Source organism: Ichthyophthirius multifiliis (assembly GCF_000220395.1).
Source record: "Ichthyophthirius multifiliis unplaced genomic scaffold scaff_1120509250947, whole genome shotgun sequence".
Lineage (NCBI taxonomy): Eukaryota > Ciliophora > Oligohymenophorea > Hymenostomatida > Ichthyophthirius > Ichthyophthirius multifiliis.
The window spans coordinates 73,783-92,245 of NW_004086350.1; the positions used below are offsets into that span (position 1 = coordinate 73,783).

The window sequence follows — 18,463 nt, forward strand, 5'->3', positions numbered from 1 at the left end:
TTTTAGTTGTTTTTTTACTCAATTTAGCGTTGGTTCCGATCGGGTATTTAAAGAATTTTTTTTAGTTAATTTCTTTGTTTGTAAAATAAAAAATTAAAGGACTTTTATTAATTAAATGGCTTTTTTTTGGAAATTTAATTCTCATTTAAAGACTTGTTTTTATAGAATTGAAGGAGTTTTATATTTATTTAAAATCTAAAAGGGAAAAAGAAGATACATAAAAAAAAAATTTTGATGATGCCTTTATTTTGGTTTTCCATACTATAGTTAAAATGCATCAATAAGATTGCTTATATACTACTTTAGGGGAAATTTTTCGAAAAACTAAACACTACATATAGATTAATAGGATTTAGAAAAAAGACTGCGATATAGATCCTAACTAGTTAATTGGGGTTAATTTACTTCGGAAACAATCTATTGTTTAGGCAGAAGGAGGATATAACTAATCTTCTTAGTATATTCATAACTTTAATACATCTAAGAAATAAAGTTTGACAAATAAATAGATGGCTTTTTATAAAAATTAGGATATATAGAATAATATTAAGGGGAATAATAATTAATAAGTATCTGATATTAACAAAATTAAAGTAAAGAGTATTTTCGAAAATGTTCCTGAGATGGAAAATGCAGAAGAGATTTATGAATATTTAGAAAAATTCTCGTTTAAAACTACTATGGATGGTGATAGGAGAGATAGTGTTATTAATATTAGTAATATTTTGAAATTACATGATAATTATTAAAGAAAAGAATTAAAAGTAGTTATTCATAGTTAAATTTATAAAACTTTGAAAAATTTTTGAAAAATAAAAACAAAAAAAATATATTTTAAAAATATATTATTTATTTGTATGCAATTTTTTATTTTTATTTTTATTTTCAATTATTTTATATATTATTATTATTTAAAACACTTTCTTTTTAATTTTACATTTATGAATCTTCTTCTTATTCTCCATTATTTAAAACTTTCCAAATTAAAATACATCTATCTTTTTAAGAACTAGTCACTAAGTAGTTTTTATCAGGGCTCATAACACATTAATTAATGTAATTTAGATGATCTGTATATAAATTAAAGTACCCGTTACCAGAACTATCACATGGGTAGTTATAAATTCTTATAGAGCCCATTTCATCTGTTACTGCTATTTATTTATCACCAAGTCTTTATATTTTGAGTATTTTATTTTCATCAGAATAATAAGTGTAAACCCCTTTTATATTAGATGAAACTTTTATACCATCTGTACACCATTCCATTTCGAATTCAACTTAGTCTTTTGTTATCTTTTTAAAGTCTTGGTTTTTAAAGTCTATAATTTCAACATCTTCGAAATTATCTTTATATAACAAAAAAAAATTATCAGTTGAAAAATCTATAAATTCTAAAGAAGTGGACAATGTATTTACTACTTTAAATTACTTTATTAATTTATATAAAAAAACAAAATAAAAAAAATAAAAATATTTATTTAAATATTAATATATTAATATAATATATAAATATATATATATATATTAATTATATATAGATGTATTTATATATATTTAATATTTATATCTTTTAATTTATATATATATATTTTACTTCATATATTTTAGTTGTAGATGGATCAAGTTTATAAATTTCAATTTAAGCATTTTTTTATTCATTTGGATCAAGTGCTACAGCTAATATTTCTTCATTAAATGAGATTTTAATATCTGCAATTTTAGTTTTATAATTAATATTTTAAGCTATATTTAAATAATTAATAGAGTCTAAAAAGATTATTTTTTTTTCAAAAGCAATTATGATTATTTAATGTTTTTTAAGTACAAGTAGTGAATGTACTTACAAATGGAAATGTTTTGAATATATTCTTTTTATTTTTTAAATTACCAAACACATAATAACCCGCTTTCAGTTATTGAATATAAATTATCACTTGTACCGTTAAATTATATAGATTTAACTATTTCTTAATCATGACAAATTGAACGCAACTTAACTAATGAATTATTTCCTCTAGTAAATTATTTAATCTCGTTTTCATGAGGTCTTATTAATTCGTAAATATCTCCACTTTTTGTACCAGTGAGTATATATTTAGAACCTATACATACAGATTAAATACAGTTTTCTGCAGGATCTCTATCGATATTTTATGGATTGATATAATATTCATAAAATTTCTCAAGTATATAATTATATTCTGAACTTCCTAATTCCCATATTATTACTTTACCATCCATTCCTCCTAAATTAAATATAATAAAAAAAAACAAAACAAAAATATACACATAAATAAATATATATGAATAATATATATAAATATAAATATAATTAAATATTTATATATATTTATTTTATCTAAATTTAATTATTTAAATTTATAATAAAATTATATAAACCTGAAGCAAACATAGTACTATCTTTAGTAGTATTTAAACATAAAATAGGTGTTTTAGGATGTGCATTTTATTTTTTGACTACCTTCATATTATCCCAAACATAAAGAAATCCATCATTTCCTGCTGTTTAATTGTTTCATTTACAAAAATAAGTGCTAAGAAAGTTACTTTTAGAGGTTTTTTATTCTAATCATCATCTGATTCATCGTTTTCATATTAAACCTTTTTCATATTTTATACATAATATTATTATTAAGATCATCTTTTTTATTATTCTCATCATTAAACTCAATTATATCACTCGGGTTTTCTATTTCTAGACTTGCATAAGATAAAACTCCGCCTTTTAAACTCCAAACAACCAAATGTTATATTCCACAAGTTATAAATTTATAAATACAATTTGGGAAAAATTAAACGTCTTTAATTTTGAAAGGAATGGAATACGGCATATTTGCACAACCCAAAATTTTCACGTCTTAAGTATCTATCAAATATATAATCAATGTACATTCATTTGTAATCGCAATACATATAATATGTCTGTTGTCATAAGCGAACTTTATGTGCAAAATATAACTCGAATTTGTCAAATGCATTTACTTTAAACATGTTTGAGAACATATGTCCCATATAATAATCTAGGCATTTGTTTATATTGTACCTGCACATAGAAGCTTTTTATCCCTAGAAAGAACAAAACACGAAATTTCAGGGTCTATCGATTTAAAGGATTTATCTAATTTTATAAATTCCTATACTATTTATATTTCGTGAGAATCGGAAACGTTAGATGAGTTAAGTGATTTATTTTTAATTTAGTCTTTTTCTTCTAGTTAATGAGAGATGTCTTATTTTTGCGTTTTTTCTTCTTCTTGGTCTTCTTCTTCTTTTTCTTCTTATTGTTCCGAAATTGTATGTATTATTAAATTACTCCCTGCTATATAGATAAATCTCTCATCAAAATCATAGAACAAGTTTTAGTGTCTATTATGAGCTTTTCGGCCTATTATATTGATTAGTTATAGACAAGGGGATGTGTTATGTTCTTTATCAATATTAGTGATGGCATCTGCGATTTAGTTTCTTAAAGGAAGTACATTTTTTAGTAGAGATTCGAATTATTCCTTAGGTAGAATTTCTGAAAGGATTTTTTATTCAGGAGAAATTGCAGCTTCTTATTCATCGAAAAAATCGTAGTTTAAATTATCGAAGTCCCAAAAAGGATTTTCTTGAGTAATTTTCCATTTCATAATACATTCGTCTTTTATGCCTGTAGAAAATAAATTATTATTTTAATATTCGAGTTGGTTAATGTATGAAATGTGTCCAGAATAACTTTTTGCTAGTACTTAGTTATCTTTTTGATTGTTTTCGTAAATCTCTTTAGAAAATTGCTAAAGACAGTTTTATTTTACGAAATGAATATCACCTTTCTAACTTCCAAGTATTAAAGAATTTTTTATTTAATTCATAATACTCATAAGGGGTTATTGGGTGCTTATGTGGTGTTCTTTTCTTTATTCTTCTTACTATTAGAGTATAGATTGATATTAAATATATTAAGAATTTAAAGAATTTGCAAAAATACAAGATTACCATTAAGTATTTTTTAGTAAGTCAAAGTTTTTTATAATTTCTTTACGATCGATGTCCCAGACTATGTATTAGCCATTAGTATCGTTATTTTAGCGGATTTGAAAATTATCAATATCTTAATAATAAGCTAGAAGATATTAAGAGTCTTATGAAAAAGTCATAAAATAGACTAATTAAGATGAATTTATAGAATTAAAATCACATTTAAGAATATCTTTTAATTTGAATTATTTATCTTTTGTAGATTTTATTTATTAATTATTATTATAATTATTATTGTTTATTATACTATGTTTTTTATTTCTTATGTTTGTTTATTAACATCTATAAATTCCAATAAAACTAAGATCTCTTTCTCCATTTATATCAATTATGTTTTTTGTAGAAGCTTCGAAAGAAACTGCGAAAGTATCCATATCAGAAAGATCAAATTCAATATTTAAAACAATCGCTTTATTTTATTTATCATTAATTATTTACATTTATTCTATTATTGGGATTGCTCTTTTATCATTTTTGGAAAATTTGTTTTAAAGTATTTATATAGAAAATATTATTATAATTCCATTTGTAAATCCTATTATTATATATTCTCCATCTGGAGAAAATTTGACAACAGAAGGAGTTCCTTAATCCAGATATTGCTAATATATAAGTAAATTATTTTCGCAATCAAACATTGATAATTATTAGTCTTCTCCTACTGAAAGCATTAGTTTTTCTGAAGGATGAATAGAAATAGATATTTTTTTATTAGATTGTTTTAAAGAAAATTTCTGAGAAGAATGAAATCGTAAATAAATATCATAGTTGAACCTAAAATTTTCCGTTTGTCCATAGTTTTCCCCTTTTTTTTAAGAAATTATTTTATTAGTGTCTTCTTCTTCATTTGATGAATTAGAACTGGCCTAACTTGAACTTGACATTTCTTAATAATTTTATTTCTAATCTGTTTGTTTTTTAGAACCTTAATATTCTAAAGTAAATGACGCTTCAAATATATCGCCATTTCTAGTCCCTAATAGGAGTATAGGATACACTGTGTCATTATCGGAATCACCCAAAGAGTTCTCATTTTCAGATTTTTTAGGATATTTACATGAAAACAAATCTAAACTTTACGCCGATAGATTTCGGGAAAAAGGGACATCGCTAAATAAACCTGTTTTTCTTATGTTTATTTCGTTTATCATATTAAATTTCGTATCCCAGATTTTTACAAATTCATCTTCACCTGAGGTTATTATTAATACTTTATCTTAAAATAATTCAGTTATTTTTAAACAATTTATCATTTTTAGATGAGCTTTTTCTTTAGCTATTATATATTTGCCTTTTTTATTTATTTTAAAATAAAAAATTAAATGTACATATTATATATTTAATTTTACCACATGCAACTAATATTAAATCTCCATTATTATTACCCGCAATAATATCTGATTCAATTTAATCACCTAAACTATAACTAATATAACCAATACAAGTAATACAGCATTATTAATTATATACTTCTTCACATGCACTAACAACTTATTTCCTCATTAAATTTCTACCTTACATTTCCCAAAGTGTAATATTCTTAAATCCGCAACTAGCAAACTAATATTTATTATAAGGATTAAAGGCAACATCAAAAATTTATAAAAATCCCGTATTTCTAAAGGCTATGATTTCTTCAGTTTTCCAATTAATAATTTAAATTGAAAAATGCACATCTACCCCAACCGAAATAAGTAAAGATGAATCTCTATCTCTGGAAAAAGCAAGGTGAATAATTCCACTTTTATGGTGTGTTTTTAGAATTTTGAAAGGTTCAGGATTAAACACATTCCAAATATGAATTTTGGGATTATGTGAATTTTCTCCTGTGGCAACAAAGAATTTTAAAGGATGAATAGTTATACAAGTGATTTTATTTTTATGTCCTTCGTAAAATTTTTATTTATTTGTGAGAGGATTATATACTACAGCGATTCTACTAGTATAATAAACAAAATATCTTTGACAATTTTCATGCACTTCATCATAAGGAAGAAGCTGTCTTTTTGCAAAAAGCATTTCTTTTTAATATTGAACAGGAATGAGAATCGATTTATTAGTCTATTCGATTTTTTATTTACCTTATTATTAGGTTGTAGAGGATCCTTTTTTGTGTTTACCTTTCTTTTTTTGTCTTAAGGTTAGTCAATATAGTATATGTGAGTATAATATAAAGAACGGCGTCTATCGTAGGCTTGAAATCCGTAAATATAGTCTAATTAAATACTTATAGGAGGCGCTCTTTTCATTAAAGAGGTCATCGTTTCATATTATGGAATTAATATTTGATATAATGTGTTGATGATTTTTTAATTTACGCCCTTAAATAATAAGAAGGAATCTAATATATTTTCGTGAAAAACTAACTTTTGGTCATGTAATGAATAGACTAACTCTCGAATTAAACTCTCTTCCAGGATTCCGGTTATTTTGGAAAGATTTGTGTCAAAAAGTGTAACTTTTTGAGTTTTTTCATTTTATAGGTTTATATTTAATTACTTTTATTGTTCATATTCTTAATTAAATTCGATTTTCCATTCAATTACCGTATTATCTGTACTTCCTAGAGAAAAGAAACTGTCCTAAGTTTTACACATTCCTAGCCTTGAAATTGCGGAAGAATGTCCTCTTAAGTATCCTCCGCAATTTTACTCTATTTATTTTTTGTCTTTCCAAAAATATATATAACCAGTTTCTCCTCCTGCTAGGAATATTTTAATATCGCCACCTATTATTAGTGGTAATATTAATTATTCTTCAATATTTTCTACATCAATGTTTTAATATCTATATAAATATATTTTTTTTAAGGTTTTATATATATATTAAAATATTTAAACAATTTATTAAATTTTATATATATACCTTATATTCCATATAGTGCAATTAATTTACTCATTTTCTTAGAAAGTTTTAATTTTAGGATCTGAGAGATCTACTTTATATTATTTCCTTTAATTAGAACAAATTAAAAAGCTTTTATTATCATCCACAAATTCAATAGAAACAGCTTCTTCATTTTCCAATTTGAGATCTTCTTTAACTTCTTATTATAAAAAAGTCCCGTTTTAAGAATTACTGAATGAAAGTATATATATATAAGAATCTTGACCGCCTACAACTAGATAATTTCCATCTGAAGAAAATTTTACATCATTTATTCTTACTTTTTCTCTTTGTCTTTGATTTTTTTGCGGTTTAATCCATATTTCTTCTATTTATTTTTACTAATAGCGAATACATACTTGCCCTTCTTCGAATCCTATGGCAAAAATATTTCCGTGTTTTTCGCTGTTTATGCAATCTATGGTACTTATTTAGTAAGGATAGGACCACATGTCCATTATTTCATGAGATTCTAAGGAAAAAGAATATACTATTCGTTCGTTTCCGGCCACATAGAGTATTTTTTCATCACTTTCAGGTTTTTAAAGGATACATATATCATTTAGATTTCCTCTTATTCTGGAAATATAATTAATTCGATTCATTTGGATTTTAATCTAACCTTCATTTTCTTACAAAAAATCTACCTGAACTACATCTCCTTCCCTAGTTACAATAAATGACTTCCTTTTATAACTTTTTATCTATACTATTTCATATGATATCAATTATAGAGGAAGTTAACTTTATTCAAAATTAATTTAATGTAATTACATTTCCATTGAAATATTCCATAAATATATTTAAGAATTTATTGTCCCTATAAGAATTCCATAATCAAAATTTACTATACTTACTATATCATGATCTTATAATTATATGTTTTTCTCATGATCGAAATTTTACCAAATACATACTAATCCATTTTTATGTCCACTAACTATAATTATAAGATTTTCTCTTTAAAAAATAACATTGTTTATCAAAATAAACATATATTTATATATAAAATTAAATAATACGTAGTTCCTTAATAAGATATTTTTGAAGAAGCCGGAATTCTCACACAGGTAGCACAATTTAATTCTTCAAAAATATAAAAATCTTCCAATTTAATATCATGTGTAATAAAATTTCCATCAAAATAATGAAATAGAACAATCTATTATCCCGAGCAAACAATGAATGAATTATCATAATTAAAAAAATCATTATTATCTTACTAATTACTATTTTATTTCTTAATTACATATTCTTAACTATAATTATCTATTCCAATAAGTTCAAATGCAAACTCATTAATAAGAGTCGATAATACTAATGTAAAATCTTTCACATTATAAATAAGAATTGGCGAATTTGTCCTTATTCCACAACTAGCTAAATACTCATCTCCTTTAAAAAATTACAAAAGATGAATTCCTTTCTAATGAATCCCTTTAATAACTCCCAAATTCTATAAAGTATTCGAATCCCATAAATGAATTGCTGGATTATTCTAAGCGATTTCCCCACTGGCGACTAGAGAGCTATTTTTAGAGACGCACATGCTCAAAACCTCATTATCGTGTTCCAAATAATGTTTTTATTCGAATAATTTCGGATAGAAAATAACTACAATACAAGCTGTAAAATATAATATTTTTTCCGAAGCGGCTTTTTCTCCTTGACTTTTTATGAATTCCAAAGCACGTTTTACACCTTCACTGCGGATTCCGAAGACCCAGTTTATATGTGTATTTACGTCTTTGGTGTATTGGTCTTATTATTGGGGATTTTCTGAAGGGTTCATATGAAATATTTTTTTCGAAAGCATGGATATTAGGTCGATTTTTTGTTAATATTTTAATGAGTTTAAGATTTCTCCGAGGGTTTATGATTTAAATTGAGCCTCGCATTGTATTTTATTTGGATATTTTAATTATTCGAGGGTTATTATATTACTTTCTAATTATTATTTTACATCAGGAGGTTTCTTTTCAATTATAGTGATGAATTTAACGATTTCATTTACTTTACTGCACCATTTTAGCATTTATTAAATACCTATTTTGGATTCATCACTGAAATAATTATTTAAAAACTAAGATATTTCATCTTCTTTCATGTCTATTTATTATCCGAAAATCTAAATTATATTTATATTATAATTTACTTTATGTAAAAAAAATATATATACTTTAAATGTGGCATTTGCACATGAAATTAACATAAATTCTAAATCTACAATTGTTAATATATTCATTTCATTAAAATCAAAAATATCAAATAAAAAACGGACTTTTTCATTAAAAGAAGCATCTGAAAATAATATTAAACCGGAAAATAATTCCAAAGCATCAATTAAACCATTTTTATCTGTATCCCATATTTTAAATGAAGTTTCATTAGAGCCGAATATTTGTTCGTATTCAGTCAAGTCTATTGAAAATGTATCACATACGCTTTTAAATGAACCATGATATTCCCGAAGCTTTGATAAAGAGGAGTTTAAAAGGGGATTTGGTAGTGGTTAACATTCTTATTGTTCTAATTGTGTTATAAAATTTCCCATTTTTTTTTTATTATAATAATAATTTTATATTTTTTTAAAAAAAAAAAATAAAAAAATACCTCTTTTTTATAAATCTTTTATTATTTTTCATTTTAAATTAAAAAAATATTTATTTTAATTAAATTATAAAAATATTTTTGTTCTTAAAAAACAGATATAATATTAATAAATATTTTCATTTTTATTTTTTTAAAATATATAAGAAACTAAAATTCTATCATTTTTAATCAAACAAACTTTATGTTGAAGTAAGGGTTAATCCATAATACAAACTTTGATTTTAATCAAACACTTTCTTAGCATAATCAGCTCCATAATTAGTAATTAAAGATTAATAAACACATTTTACAAACTTCATTCTTCCATGTTCTTTTAAATGGGTTTCAACAAAAGGTAAAATTGTATCATATTTAGCACATAAAGCAGCTAAAATCCATTTTATGTAAATTTCTGGGTTCTAAAGTAATTATAAATGTAAAGTTTTGTCTAATAATTCTGCTTTTTAGGCATTAAAATTATTTTTATTAATAATATTTTAAAAAAATAAAATCTTTTAATTAACATTAAATTAATTCCATTATTTTGACAAATCTTCCAAAGTTTAATTATCTAAATCGTTATGTAAGAACTTTGTAGCCAATTGAATAGGTAATTTAACAACTTCTTCATCTGAATAGTCATATGTTTTTGGAGGATAACCAGCTTTATTTAACCATTCTTCCCAGTTTATTTATTTATAAATTAAATATCCAAAAAAACTTTTGAAAAAATTTTTAAAATCTTCAGTAGTAATAGACTAAAATCTAAAATAAATATATATATATATATATATATATATATATATATATATATATATATATTTTTTTTTTTTTTTGTAATTCTTTTACTAAAATTTATTAATGTAACTTTTATAGAATTTCATAAATTTATCTTCTCCGACTAATTCTTGTAAGAATTTTAAAAATTAAAATCCTTTATAATATGGTACAGAACTGAAAGCATCATCAGGATTTTCATGTTTTACTTAAGGATTTAAACTCGTATAACTATGACTAACTCCAATATAAGATATTTAGTTTTTCAATTCTTAATCTAAAATAGCACATCTTAACTTTATTTAATATTTATACTAAATTTAAGTTTAAATAAAAAAATTTTACTTTATAATCATTTATTCCTTTTAATTATTTTAAAGTTTCTAATTCAAAAAATACTGTCCAGCCTTCATTAAGCCAAAAAGAGTCCCAATTTTTACAAGAAACTAAATTTCCGCTCCATGAATGAGCCATTTCATGGATAATAACATCAATTCCTGATTTATCTCCTGCAATAATAGATGGACTAGCAAATGTTAATAAAGGATTTTCCATACCTCCATATGGAAAACTAGGTGGAAGTACAACAACCTTAAATAAATATATATATAAAAATATATAAAAATATATATAAATATATATAAATATATATATATATTTATATATTTATATATATATAATAAAAACAAACCTTATATTACTCCCAAACATATTTTGTGATTAAATTTTCTAAAGTTTGTAATTAAAATTCCATGTCTTCTAATTCTTTAGAATATTCTTCAACTACCTCCGGTTCTGCAATTACACTTGTTCTTTCAGATACTTTTTTCTCTTCTAAATTTCCTGCAACAATAGCAAATAAATAACTTGGTATAGGAATATTTTATTAAAAGCTAAACTATTTATATTAAATTTTAATATATTACAAGAATATTTTTTAATAAATTGTTTGAAAATTTTTTTTTTGAAATTTGTTTGAAAGCAAATTTAATATGAAATGATAAAAAGAATGATTAAAAATAAAAAAATAAATTAAATATATTTTAAAATATTATTTATACATTTTATATATTAGAATTTTATTATTGTGAATGAATGAGAACACCTGAAACATAAGCTTTAAGTGGATTATTAACATGAATTTAAGTTTAAAAAGTAGATTTTACACTAGGAGAATCCATACATGGAAAAATGCTTCTAGCATAAATAGGTTCACATTAAGTAAATAAATAAGGATGTAATTTACCTATAAATTTATATATATATATAAATATATATATATATATATATATATATATTTATTTATATATACATTTTTTTTATATTTATATATATTTCATAATATCTTATCTTTATTTATTCATTTTTAGTATATAATAATATATTTATTACCTTTAGTTTATTATGGATTTAACCAATTTAATGCTGAATTTTATGAATTTATTGTTGTATAATTGATTTAAATATGAAATATATTTCCTTTTTCAATATCTTCACATAAAAATATATTTAATTAATCACCTAATTATTCACTTACTTTTTAAATATTAAATATTAATTTTTAATTATTCATAAAGCATTATTTTACTTCTATATTTCTTATATCCAATTGTACTACTAAAGTATTTTTTAAAGCACTAAATTGATAATTAGTGCTCCCATTTAATACTTTATTATTAAAATCTATATATATAATATGATCATAATGGTCACAATATACTTCGTCTAAATTTGATACTGAGGATGAATCTATTGTATTGTACCAACCTTTATATCTTTTTTTTGTTAATTTTTCGATGTCTTAGTTATCTAACTTTTTTTTTTTTTTTTAGCTTCTTCTTAATATGTATAAAGAGGCTAATGATAATAATGCTAAGGATGTTAAGGAAAAGAATCTTCTTTTATTAATATATTTTAACATTTTTTAAGATATTATTTTTTAGATATTATTTTTATATTTCAAAAATATCTTAATTAATGAAAAAATTATTAATATTAATAATAAATAAAAATAAAAAATTAATAATATTTTTAGATTTTTATATTTTTATAAAATATGTATTACATATATATATACTTATATATTTATTCGTTATTTTATTGCAAATTCTTTATATAAATCAAATTTAAAATTAGGATTTATGTTATGTTAATATATCATATAATTATTCAATTTTTTATTTCAAAATTACTTTTACTTTATTTTAAATAATATTTAATTATTCAAAAGGAACACTTTTACCTGCTATCTTATTAGCTAAAATCCCTATAAATAATTAAAAAATAAAATTAAAAAAAATAGATAATTTTAAAAATTATAAACTTCTCTCATTTAATTAAATTCCAAAATATATATTAGAATATGAATTAATTTCTTCTATATATGAAGGATCGACAATAATAATAGACCCATCTAAAATACTTACTTATATAGGATAAATAAAATCACTAATTTCAAAATTAAGATATTTCTTATTGTTTGTATTTTATTCGATTTTGAATTCGCCATCTATTTTATTTAAATAAACTTCATTTACTTAAGAATTAAATAATTCAAACTAAGAAGCTAATAAAAGGGCATCATTTACATTTCCAGAATCATTTACGACTCTCAAATTAATTTATATTTTCCAATAAAAATTAGGTAATTCTGATGTAACTATACATTTTTGATATATGTTTTGATAATTTTAGCTAAATATATATTTTTTAGTTAAATTTAATAATATTTTTTAATATTTTTTACTTTATTAAATTTGTTAATAATATTGAATAATAACTTTCTGATTTTAAAATATCCATATAATTATATTAACCTTCTTAATTATTATATTTTACTTCAATTTCTATAAATAAAATTATATTTTATAATTTAAATGATTATATATTTTTTTATTACATATTAATTAATTTTAAATATAATCAAAATTAATAACTTATTTATCTTCATATATTTAAATATTAGAACTTGCAGCAATTAATGTTTTTCCTAGACTTAGTAATGTAATATTATTTTCTTTTTATATTATAAAAAAATTAATAGTTTATTTTTTAAGAATTACATCTTAATACAGATATTTATCTTATTTCATCAAATTATCTACCATCTTCTCTAATATTTTATTAAGAAAATCTTGCAAGATATTCTTTTGGTAATAATTCTTAAAAAATTTCTTGATTCATATTGCAGTATATAATTAAATATATATATGTATATATATTTTTTATTTATAAAAAAAGATTTTTTAATTTTAATAAATTTTTTAATTTGAATAAATATAATATATATTTATATTTATATTATATATATATATATATATATATATATATATATATACATATTTAATATTTTTTTTTATTATTTATAATTCTTATATATTTTAATTTTTTTTTTATTTATATGCAAACAATAATATTTATATATATATATATTTTATATTTTTCTTAAAATTTTTTAAATTTAATATAATTAATTGTTTTTATATTTATTTATATTTATATTATTGCATTTTTTTATAAATTTATTATTTTTTATTTAAATTTTATATACATTTTTTATATACATATTATTTTATATTTAACATATTTTATATTTATTTAATAAAAATATTATGATATTTTAACATAAAAATAAAATAGCATTATTTATTTTATTTATTATATTAGTTTGATTATAAAATACTATCATAATATTGCTCTTTTTATTTTTCTAAAAAACCTTTTTATTTTTCCTTCATATCCAGCATCTTATCCTGTCAAATATTAAAACGCTCCTTCTCCTAAGTTTTCTAAATTATCTTATACTTATTCAAAATATTAATTTATTTTCTACTATGGTTTTTTATTTTATTTTCTGTAATATAAATAAGCTACAATTGAGGATAAAGAAATAATTAAAATTTTTTACTTTTATTCATAATCTTTTTTATTTTATAAATATTTTTATTTATATTTTTTTTTTTTATAAATTTATTAAAAATTAGACTTTTATTATATTATTTTAATTTTTTAAATTAAATATTATACTCAAGTTTAAATTGATAATCAAATTTTTAATAATAATGCTGGATAACTATAGTAAATAAAAATATAATATTATATTCATCAATATATATAAAAATAAAGATAAAAAATACTCTTTAAGATATTAATTATAATTTTTAATCAAAGAAATATTATATTCGATTAAATTTTTTATTTATATTATATAAAAAATATATACTGATTATTAAAAAAAAAGAAAAAATATATATAATATAAAATATATATTATTTTAAAAATTATATTTTAATATATAACAAAAATATATTTCATTCACTATTCAATATATTTGGGATTTTAAATTTTATTGTTTAGCTTTATTTTTAAAAATAAAAAATATTAAATTTATTAAAAAATTAAAAAATAATATAATATTTACCTCAAATTCTAATCTTTTTAAATTATTGAAAGAATTATCATAATTATATTTTGTTTAATTTAACTCTTCTATTTTTTCTATCAAATCACTATTTTTTTATGTAAGTTCTAATTATCTTCTTTCTGATTATTATTTATACATATCCCTTTAAGCAATCCTTTATATTTAAAATATTTTTAAATATATTAAAATAAATAAAAATAAACAATTAATCTATTTCTCTTGCCATAGTTTAAATTTAATCTTTATAATAAATATTAGAGTTATTATTTTATTAATAATCAGACAGCTTTTAAAATAAAAAATAATATAATTTAATTAAATATTAAATTATTACGTTTGAATTTTATTTCTTTCTAAACTCATTTTCTAATATAAAATTATGTTTTTCTAATTCTTAAACCAGAGTTTAAATATATTAATTTTTGTTTTTAATAACATTTTCTAATTAAATAATATATTCATTATTACTTTAACTATCCTTAAAATATATATATATATATATATATATAATATATATATATATATATATATATTTATATTTATTTATTTATTTTTACAAAAGATTTCTTTTTTTCATTTTTTTAAGATATCTCAAAATAAAGTTGTGCTATTTATTTTTTAAGATCTTAACATTCATTAACTTTTAATTAAAGATTTTCCATTAAATCCTATTCTCTATTTTAAAGTAATTATATTTATGTATAATAAGACATTCTTTCTGCATCAGGAAGTATACTTTAGTTTTATTAACTAATTATTAAACAATCTTAAATATTTTTTCTTATTCCTTCAATATTTCCAATATTAGAATTATTTAAAAGTAAAATTTCAACTAAATTTGATAAAAGTACAATTTTCTCTAAGCAATTTATATTTGTATAATTATTTTATTTATTATTTTCATAAATATTACTAAATTTATTAATGTCATTATAATTATTTTTATGTTAATTTTAAGTATCAATTAAATTATCAACAATATTATTACCATTATGAATATTATTATTATCATTATTATTATAATATTAAATATATTTATTAATGTCATTATAGTTATTTTATTTTTAATTTAAAATATCATTAATATTATTAATATTATTATTATTATTAATATTATTTTTATTATTATTATTATCATTATTAATAAAATTATTTTTATCATTATAATTTATGTTATTAATATATTATTTATTTATATCATTATAATCATTATTATTATTATATTTTATATTATTATTTTAATTTATATTTTTTTTATTTATATTATTTGATTCATTATTATCTTTTTAATTTTCAAATATAATATTATTATTTTAATTAATATTATTATTATTATTGTTTTTATTAAAATTTCTTTTAATTTTATCATCTTCTTATTAAATATCTTATCTATTTATATCAACTATTTGTTTTTACGAATATAAATTATTTAAAATATTGTCTTATGATTTTTTAATATAAAAATCATCTAAATTTTATATTATTTTAGAATTATAATCATTTTACTCATTATTTAGATTGTTTTTTTTAGAATTTTAATTATTGTCTAAATTTTCTAGATTTTAAGGATTTAAATTGTAAGCATTATCCTTATTTATTTCTGAATACTACATACAACTTTATGGTTTATTAGCTTAAATCTAAGGTTTACTTTCTAAATTTTAAAGCAAATTTTGTACTTAATTTTAAAGGTCATCTATTAATTAATTTTTATTATCAACTTCTTCATTTAATTTATCATTTTCTTAATTTTTTTCTAACATTTCTCTATTTAATTCATCTATATATTATTTTAAAATAATCGGATCGTCACTACTTTCGACTTTTTTTTCCTCCAGACATTTTTTATTTTTTTCAATATTTTTCTATAATTTTTTCAAGTATTCATTTTCATCATTTACCCTTTCAATTTCCAAATAAGACAATATTAATTTTTATAAAATTTCCTTATTTTTTTCCTATAAAGATAGTGCCAAACTATTTAAATCGTTTTAGTTCATAAAATTATTCAAATATTAAATTTCTTTGACCAAATTTTCGTTATGTTATTAAAGTCCCCTATTCTTTTATAAAATATGTTCTATTTCAGAAGTTAAAATAACAATTTTTAATAATAATTATTTTTCATTAAATGAGTGTATCTTTACAGTTTCCTCATCTTTTTTTATATATATAGAGTTCTATTATTATTCATTTTGTAATCTACTTCTGGTATCTTTTAGTTGATTTTTTAAATCATTTAGCTCGTTTTTAGTTTCTTATAGTTCTCCCTTATATTCTTTTAGATCGTTTTTGGCTTCGTTTAGATCATTTAAGAGGTCTTAGTTTTTACATTTCCAGTTATATATTTCCTCATTTTTAGATTTTAGTTAGTTCATTAAATCAAGGTTTGGGTTTGTTAAGGAAACTTATCTTATGGGTTTTTCCACTTCAATATTTGGAAGAAGGTTTTGAGGAGTTTATGTTTCTTTACTTTTTATATTTTAGGATAACTTTCCCTTTTATATATATATATTTTATTTATTTTTGGTTTTTTTTACATCAATTTTGTCTTTTAGTTGCTGATTTTCATTTTAAAGTTTTTCTATGAATTAATTAAATTTTTAGATTTAAGATTGTAAGTTTTTTATTTAATTTTTGCTTTTGGCTAATTCACAATTTAGCCTTTCGATTTCTCCTATTAATTAATTCTAGTCAACATTTTCAAGCTTTTTTTAATATATATGTATGTATAAAATATATTAAATTTTTATTTTTACATTAAACATATGATTTTATTATTTTAAAGGAGAATTATTCAAAGATTAAGGCATACTTTATTATTCTCTAAGTCTTTGTATTATATAATCTTTATCCTTTATCATTTATTTTAATTTATTGATTAATTCTTAATTTTCATTATTTTTCTTTGATGGTGATTACGATGTAGAACTTTTCTATATTACATTATTATTAGGAAAATTATTGCTACTGTTTAAATAGGAAATACTGTTTTTATTGTTTAGAATGTTATTTTGAGGATTAAATGGGTTTTATTGAATTTTCTACTAGCATGTTATCACGCTGTCAGGGTTTGGTACTTTTAAAGGGGTGGTGGAAGGTAGTGTGTTTTTTTGGTAAAACTAAGCTTTTTTTTCAGAAAATTGACCTGGATGATGTTAAGATTTTACTTGATTATTGTTTTTTTTTGCAGATGATTGCTTCATCATTTTTTTTATTTGTTATTTTATTTTATTTTTTGTTTCGTAAATGAGAAAATATAATTATATTTTTTTTTATTTGCTTTTTATAATTATAAAATATCATGTTAGATAAAAATTATTTATATTTTCTTTATTTTTTAATGTGCGCATATGATTTGATAGGTATTTTTTTATAAAATAAAATTTTTATTTTTTATTATTATCAAATATTTAACAATGAACAAAAATTAAATTAATTTTATTTAATTTAATAAATTATTTTTAAAATACAATAAATATTTGTTTATTTAGTATATTTTTTTTTTTTAACAAAAAAAATAATTGTTAAAAAGAAATATAATAAATAAATAAAAATAGTTATATTTTATAAATTATTTATTTGTATTTTACGATTTTTTAATTATAATGATGATTAACTATTAAATTTATAAATTTTATTTAATAATTTATAATAAGTTTGAAAGTATTTTATTTTATTAATATTTAATATATAAATATTATTAATGTTTAAAAATATATTTTAAAAAATTTATTTGTA

At 19.9% G+C, this 18,463-nt stretch overlaps 4 protein-coding genes across 4 annotated transcripts, besides 31 other annotated features; all 4 read right to left on the bottom strand. All coding sequences in view use genetic code 6, as the record gives it.

Annotated features, from left to right (window-relative positions):
- Positions 1-885: 885 nt before the first annotated feature.
- Positions 886-2,491, bottom strand: IMG5_116820 (hypothetical protein; the record flags this gene model as incomplete). Its single annotated transcript, XM_004034590.1, has 4 exons — positions 886-1,431; positions 1,598-1,713; positions 1,848-2,249; positions 2,404-2,491. 4 exons carry the CDS (start codon positions 2,489-2,491, stop codon positions 886-888), a joined length of 1,152 nt encoding a protein of 383 aa, XP_004034638.1.
- Positions 1,492-1,564: a microsatellite.
- Positions 1,492-1,570: a microsatellite.
- Positions 1,492-1,592: a microsatellite.
- Positions 1,514-1,606: a microsatellite.
- Positions 2,293-2,335: a microsatellite.
- A 139-nt stretch (positions 2,492-2,630) lies between the features above and the next one.
- IMG5_116830 (hypothetical protein) lies at positions 2,631-9,484 on the bottom strand (the record flags this gene model as incomplete). The annotated part of the gene is made up of 5 exons (XM_004034591.1): positions 2,631-5,335; positions 5,394-5,604; positions 6,126-6,831; positions 6,910-7,890; positions 7,953-9,484. The coding sequence occupies 5 exons, from the start codon at positions 9,482-9,484 to the stop codon at positions 2,631-2,633; spliced, it is 6,135 nt and encodes a 2,044-aa protein (XP_004034639.1).
- Positions 4,279-4,322: a microsatellite.
- A 217-nt stretch (positions 9,485-9,701) lies between the features above and the next one.
- Positions 9,702-12,220, bottom strand: IMG5_116840 (leukotriene a4 hydrolase, putative; the record flags this gene model as incomplete). The annotated part of the gene is made up of 7 exons (XM_004034592.1): positions 9,702-9,941; positions 10,047-10,287; positions 10,372-10,595; positions 10,645-10,890; positions 10,991-11,197; positions 11,361-11,545; positions 11,692-12,220. The coding sequence occupies 7 exons, from the start codon at positions 12,218-12,220 to the stop codon at positions 9,702-9,704; spliced, it is 1,872 nt and encodes a 623-aa protein (XP_004034640.1).
- Positions 10,297-10,344: a microsatellite.
- Positions 10,896-10,981: a microsatellite.
- Positions 10,900-10,978: a microsatellite.
- Positions 11,547-11,688: a microsatellite.
- Positions 11,555-11,610: a microsatellite.
- Positions 12,219-12,253: a microsatellite.
- A 1,286-nt stretch (positions 12,254-13,539) lies between these two features.
- Positions 13,540-13,577: a microsatellite.
- Positions 13,576-13,641: a microsatellite.
- Positions 13,584-13,666: a microsatellite.
- Positions 13,622-13,788: a microsatellite.
- A 51-nt stretch (positions 13,789-13,839) lies between these two features.
- Positions 13,840-13,864: a microsatellite.
- A 342-nt stretch (positions 13,865-14,206) lies between these two features.
- Positions 14,207-14,268: a microsatellite.
- Positions 14,221-14,270: a microsatellite.
- A 936-nt stretch (positions 14,271-15,206) lies between these two features.
- Positions 15,207-15,261: a microsatellite.
- Positions 15,207-15,269: a microsatellite.
- Positions 15,207-15,278: a microsatellite.
- Positions 15,279-15,588: 310 nt separating this feature from the next.
- Positions 15,589-15,633: a microsatellite.
- Positions 15,604-15,900: a microsatellite.
- Positions 15,691-15,737: a microsatellite.
- Positions 15,700-15,958: a microsatellite.
- Positions 15,720-16,069: a microsatellite.
- Positions 15,802-16,069: a microsatellite.
- Positions 15,802-16,070: a microsatellite.
- Positions 15,809-15,990: a microsatellite.
- Positions 15,887-16,059: a microsatellite.
- Positions 16,071-16,489: 419 nt separating the features above from the next.
- On the bottom strand, positions 16,490-17,969 carry IMG5_116850 (hypothetical protein; the record flags this gene model as incomplete). Its single annotated transcript, XM_004034593.1, has 3 exons — positions 16,490-17,220; positions 17,263-17,430; positions 17,482-17,969. Coding segments are annotated over 3 exons (1,385 nt in total), but the record flags the coding sequence as incomplete, so codon positions are not given.
- Between the last annotated feature and the right edge of the window lie 494 nt (positions 17,970-18,463).